We start from the raw sequence: 6,382 nt of genomic DNA, 5'->3' as shown, positions 1-6,382 counted from the left end.
TTTAACTTTCCTAGCTAAGATAGAGATAAGAATAGCTAAGTAGCTTAAAAAAGAGTAACCTAAAGGCCTTAAGGTCTATAAGGGGGAAAAGCACTATATAAGAGGAACTAAACTAACCTTTCCTTTATCTTTACCTTTATAACTACCCGTTCCTTAATTAGTTATAAGCCCCTAAGCTTTATAGCTAGCTAGGACTACTAATAAAGGCCTAGGTCTATAAGAATATACCCATATATTCCTATTTTACTATTATAAAGAAATAATAAGTATAGGGAAGCTTTATAGAATAAGCTAGTAAAAAGAGGCTCTATAATATAGTCTAAGGGAATAACCCTTAAAGATAAAGACCTATACTAGATATCTATACCTTCCTTTAGGAAATTCGGGTTAAGATAAGCCTATCCTAATAAATAAAAATATATATAAAATATATAGGTTAATTATAAGTAGAACGGAAACCTTATTACTTATTTTAGTATAGTAGTTCTAAAGGTATCCGCGATATAAGAATAGGTAGGGCATAGAACATTCTAGTTAAATCTACTACTTATACTAGAACCTATAGTCTTACGTTAACTATTATATTATAATTATAATACGTACTAAATTAAGAAAATATACTATAAATAGAGCTTTTTAAGTACTATAGAATATACTAGAAAGCTAACTAATTAAGTTACTAATAAGCGAGTAATAGTCTATAAAAGATAAAGGATTTCCCTAGGAGTAGTAAATAGAATAAATAGGTTTATAAGTATCTTTTATAACGTTATTCTTTTAATATATTATTTAGCCCGTTATATACTTATTATAAATCCTAGACGAAATCCTACCCTTTACTCCTTTAACTAATCTTTTAGCTTACGTTATTAATTACTTAATCCTACGCTTATTACTTATACGTTCTTATAAGGTCCCTATTAGCCTTACTATAGGCTTAGAGGCTATATATAAGTAATAATATAAAAAAGATTAAGAAGTAGTTAATCCTTAACTCTTTATAATTAAAGTAGAAAAAAAGAACGAGTTTAAAGTTAAAGAGATATAAGCTATATACTAAAAAAGGATTAATAAAGGGAAATACTAAGAGGTCTTTATTAAGTAGTATAAGTATCTTAACCTTATATAAGGACCTATATATAAGTTTATATAAGCTATAGCCCTTTATAAGTTTAAGGCCTTATATAAGCTAGTAAAGAAGGGGCTTAAGAAGGTCCTACTTATTAAAGAAGACTAAATTATAAATAGTTCTATTTATATAAGCTTATAGCTCCTTTACTTACTTTCCTTTATCTTAGGGCTTTATAAGAATCGTCTTATAGACTATAAGGGCGGTAGAGTCGGGTTTTAATATTATTATAGATAAGGGGGTAGAAAAGTTAGTTAAAAATTAGCTTTTCTAGTAAGAAGGGTAAAAGGAAGCTATAAAGGATATAAGAAAGTTACCTTTTATAGTAGCTAGAAGGTATAGGAATTCTATTCCTCCTAAGCTTATACCTCTTATAAAGAAAGATATAAGAAGTATATAAAAATATATAATAGTAAAATTAAAAGTAAGGGGTCGGATAGGTAGGGTAATAATATTTAATTCTTATAAGGGTAGTAATTATAGTAAGGCAGTAATTATTATATTACCTTAATTATCCTTCTTTCTTTTATCTAACGCCCCTCTTTATACCTATTTAGTATCTTAATTAATAAAGATAATCTAGCTTAAAGAAGCTATTAATATCCTCTTAACTACCGAGCTTTTTACTAGTTTTTTCCCCTTTATTCTAGCCGTTACTAGTATATCTATTTTATCTCTCGCTATCTTTATAGGAAGCTATTACTATTTTTACTTCCCTTTATACCCCTGCCCTCCTTTTTATACCTCCTTTTAGCTCCTTCTTTTAAACCGGTTTTTTAGCTTCCTAGGTCCCTCTTACTAAGGGATATATCTAAGAACTACGAAATTAAGCTACGCTTCGCAATAGTTATACCTTTACCTTTATAGTATAATAGTCTTTATAATAATAATATATTATTATATAGAGGGCTTTACTATATATAGGAAGTTAAGGGTAACTTAAGGTTATTATTTTACTTTTTTAATAGAGTTCTTTCCCTTAAGAAGTATATTAACGCCCTAATTAACGCGCTTACTAGTTTAATTATTTAGTTTACTAAAAATAAGTTAATAAAGCTAGTTAAAGTATAGCGCTAATACTATATAATTATATATATATATTCCCTACCTTAACTATATACCTATCTTAATATATACTTACTACCTTTATATAAAGTAAAGCTATTTATACTTATAATTACTAAGTAAGTAAAAGCTACTTATATAATTTTTATATATTTAAGCTTAAAGCTTAAAGATATATTATTTTATTAATTAAGCCTTGCTTACTTAGCTGCCTACCTACCTACTTATATCTTTTAAGGAGTTTATCGGTATATATATCTCGCTATGTCTCTTCTTTATCTTAGACGGCCTCTTTTAACTTATCCTATTATATATCTTCCACTCCTCCTCCTCCTTCTCGTCCTCCTCCTCCTCCCCCTCTCACGAGGGCATCGCAACGATAATTTCCTCTTATATATACTATGCCCTCGTAGGCGTTAGATAAAGGAAAGAAAGGAAAATATAGACATATAATAATTATCTCTCTACCGCTATTATTGCCCTCTAAAGAATTAAACAACTTTGTCCTGCCTGTCCGACCCCTTACTGCTAATTTCCCTTCAGTGCATTTTATACTTAATCTCTATATCTCTCTTCGCGAGAGCTTGAGAGATGTTAAGTTATCCTAGACTGATGTCTGCAATGCATGTGACATCTAAGTCTAGCGGATCACCGGATCCGTCAGTTGACCGGATGCGTCCGATGACCGGGAAATCCGTCAAGGTTTCGGAATATACTGAATGTTGTGCGACGGATTGAATGTAAAATAAATATCCATCCACCCATCCAGCCGTCTTCTGAAAGCTTTTCGAATCACCCCACAGGACCACATCCTCAAACATATCCGGGAACAAAATAAAGATAATATCAAAGAAAATGGCCAATCCGGGTCAAATCTCCCCGCTCCCTGGCTTCACCCGCTACATCACCTCGCACAACAACACGGGCCAAGCCATCATCCACTCCCAAGACCCTGGGACCTGGCTTCCCGTTCACGGGAACTCCATGGGCTTCAGCGTCGCCTACACTACCTCCGACTTCCCCGTTAATCTCAACAAAGACGCCGATATAGCCGAGCACGAGAGGCTCATCATGGCCGGGAAACTCGGCCTCGTGAATCCTGGCGGCACTGTGTGTCGCGTGGTGGACTTTTCGCCCGGGCGTGACGGCCTGATGCACCGTACCCAGAGTCTGGATTACGGCATTGTGCTGGAGGGCCAGATGGAGATGATGCTGGACTCGGGGGAATCAAGGCTCATGCGCAGGGGCGATATCGCTGTGCAGCGGGCGACGATGCATGCGTGGCGGAATCCGAGTCCGACCGAGTGGGCACGGATGTTGTTTGTCTTGCAGGATTGCCAGCCTTTGACGGTGGGAGGAAAGGACTTAGGGGAGGACTTGGGAGCCAGTGATGATATAAAGCCCAGTCGTTAGTGAAATCAAGTACGAGGGCTTGACCTGGTTGGCCACTAGCGACGAGTTTACCTGTACTGGTATGCCTAGGGACCAACTCCAGGTTCACAAATCCGGAGTGTGAATTCACTGAGCTCATAAGCCTCAGCGGATTTCGAGCCGAACCGACGCTTTGGAAGGAGCGCTATAGACAACTGGGGCAGTGGTTCCACACGTAAATACGGGTGAGCTTAAAGGAGAAGCTGTCAGGTTTCCGGCAGAGGGAGTTTAAGCCACGACTGCAATGAGCTAGGTGTAGTTGAACAATTTTTTCCATTCAGTCTTGAATTTCAACCATGAATTGCCATTTGTCGGAAACCAGCTGTCTCCGTGGCCACGACGACTCCATCAGTTATGTCTGTATATATGAGACCTAGCTTTCCGCTCCTTTCTGTAAAACGACGATGCATGCAGGATTCTATGTAGCAAAGTGACATGGAGGGGGTATTTATAGTTGAAAAGAGGCAAAAGGAAGAAGGTGATGGATGATTACTGAAGCTGTGGGCGCGGGCACGAGCCTTGAGGGCTGCTCAGACTGACTAAGCTAAGCTGGTCCAATCAGGGGCTGCACTCAACAATAGATACAGATGCCTCGCTCGAACCTGTTAATAGCCTATAGGCCAACCCTGATGGTAATGAATTCCGGGACGGAGTACGTATCGAATTACTAGAACTTATCTTATTATTAGTCTTCATGCAAAGGGATGACTGAGGGTCTAGTCCGTACTGTACACCTTGCTACGTCACTAGCCGTGAACCGGAATCCGGAAACGTGCACAAGTAGTTACGAAGTAAGTTACAGACTAGACAATTCCCGGTCACTTCCCTATTTTTCATCATTGCGACCAGAGTTTGTCTAGTTTTGATTGAGTTTATAACTACTTCGAACCATCCCACGGGGCCCGACGCTACGATGACGTCGCCGGAATCAACACCTGGGTCAAGGCTCTACGGCTGAAGTGGGTGAATTGGAGCTGGAAATTTGACAAGTTTATACATATCGATTTCTTACTACTTTTTCTACCACCAAAGAGGCCCCTCGTCTGTCCCATTTTCTAGTTCACTCTCTTCTCCAGTGCACTCACTCCTCTCTCCAAACACCACGCACGCTCACCGAATCCTTTCATTCGCCAGCGAGCCGGCCCTCATCATGTCGTGGCTTTCCATCTCGCCGACCTCTGACTTCTCCATCGCCAATATCCCCTTTGGCATCATCTCGACATCGACCGACCCCGTGCCGCGGCCAGCGATTGCGATTGGTGACCATGTGCTGGACCTTAAGGCGTTCGCTTTAGGCGGCGGCTTTGCAAAGTCACCCGAGGCTAAAAGACACTCCAAGGTATTCGCCGCGGCTACGCTTAACGAGTTTGCCGCGCTCGGCCGCCCCGTCCACAGGGTGGTTCGCGAGTACTTGCAGGGCGTCCTAGGCGCCGAGACGAAGCACCCGGAGCTGCTCAAGGACAATGCGAGCCTCCGGAAGGCGGCGCTGTTGCCGCGCTCCGAGGTGCACAACCACGTGCCCATGGCCATCGGGGACTACACCGACTTCTTCGCCGGGAAGAATCACGCCTATAACGCCGGCATGCTATTCCGCGGGCCGGCCGAGCCCCTAACCCCAAATTACCTACACCTACCTGTGGCCTACCACGGACGGGCCAGCAGCGTTGTCGTATCCGGGACGCCCATCCGCCGCCCGTGGGGGCAGATCCTTAAGGACCCTAAGGCAAACCCTAAGATGCCCGTCCTAACTACGGCCGAGAAGCTGGATCTTGAGCTAGAGATAGGCATGTTTATCTGCCGCGAGAATAAAATGGGCAGTCCGGTTCCCGTGGATGACGCCGAATCGCATGTCTTTGGCTATGTCCTTATGAACGACTGGAGTGCTAGAGACCTACAGGCATGGGAATCTGCTCCCCTTGGACCCTTTACGGCAAAGAACCTAGGGACAAGCATTAGTGCCTGGGTCATACTTGCAGATGCACTAAAAGATGCTAAGGGTCCTGGGATCCGTAATGATACCCCTCTTCTTCCCTATCTTAAGGAGAAGGCCAAGTATAATATCCTTAGCGTTAAGCTTGAAGTCGACGTTATTAGTAAGTATTTTTATCCTCTTCCTATTTAATCTTATATTCCTAGACGTCTATAAGTCATTGCGCTTACCAGAATAAAAACTCCTTAGCTGCCAAAGGTAATAAGACAACCATCTCTAAGACAAACTCCCGGAACCTGCTATGGTCATGGCCTCAGATTATTGCGCACCATACTATTAGCGGTTGTAACCTACGCCCAGGAGACTTGCTAGGCTCGGGGACCATATCCGGCGAAGACTCGGCCTCGCTGGGCTGTATGCTAGAGCAGACACAGGGTGGAAAGGTCGCAGTGCAGCTACAGGGCGGCGAGGAGCGTATGTTTCTCCAGGACGGAGATACCTTAGTTATCCGGGGTTGGGCTGGTAAAGAAGGTGCCCTGGTTGGCTTTGGCGAGGTATCTGGCAGTATTCTGCCGGCTAACCCTTTATTCTAGATAACTTATAACTAGGCCTAGAATAACTAGTATATAAGTTTATATTATATAATAAGCTGGCCTAGAATTATTATTTATAGTAGGTATACTACTTACTATATAAAAAGCTATATAAGTAATTACTACCTAAGTTATAGCTACTATATAAAAAGGTAATAAATAAGCCTTTTTAGGTAATAACTATAAATACTATACTACTTTATTATAGATATAGTTATATAAATGCTATATAGT

At 41.0% G+C, this 6,382-nt stretch overlaps 2 protein-coding genes across 2 annotated transcripts; both read left to right on the top strand.

The window, feature by feature from the left end:
• Window positions 1–3,049: 3,049 nt before the first annotated feature.
• On the top strand, window positions 3,050–3,607 carry HRG_10003 (cupin domain-containing protein; the record flags this gene model as incomplete). Its single annotated transcript, XM_044868474.1, has 1 exon — window positions 3,050–3,607. One exon carries the CDS (start codon window positions 3,050–3,052, stop codon window positions 3,605–3,607), a length of 558 nt encoding a protein of 185 aa, XP_044716471.1.
• A 1,168-nt stretch (window positions 3,608–4,775) lies between these two features.
• Window positions 4,776–5,927, top strand: HRG_10002 (fumarylacetoacetate (FAA) hydrolase family domain-containing protein; the record flags this gene model as incomplete). The annotated part of the gene is made up of 3 exons (XM_044868473.1): window positions 4,776–5,718; window positions 5,805–5,813; window positions 5,896–5,927. The coding sequence occupies 3 exons, from the start codon at window positions 4,776–4,778 to the stop codon at window positions 5,925–5,927; spliced, it is 984 nt and encodes a 327-aa protein (XP_044716470.1).
• Between the last annotated feature and the right edge of the window lie 455 nt (window positions 5,928–6,382).

The sequence above is a fragment of the Hirsutella rhossiliensis genome, assembly GCF_020360975.1.
Source record: "Hirsutella rhossiliensis strain HR02 chromosome Unknown scaffold00014, whole genome shotgun sequence".
Classification (NCBI taxonomy): Eukaryota; Fungi; Ascomycota; class Sordariomycetes; order Hypocreales; family Ophiocordycipitaceae; genus Hirsutella; species Hirsutella rhossiliensis.
The sequence above is the reverse complement of the archived record's forward strand: the minus strand, read 5'-3'. Positions and strand labels throughout refer to the sequence as shown.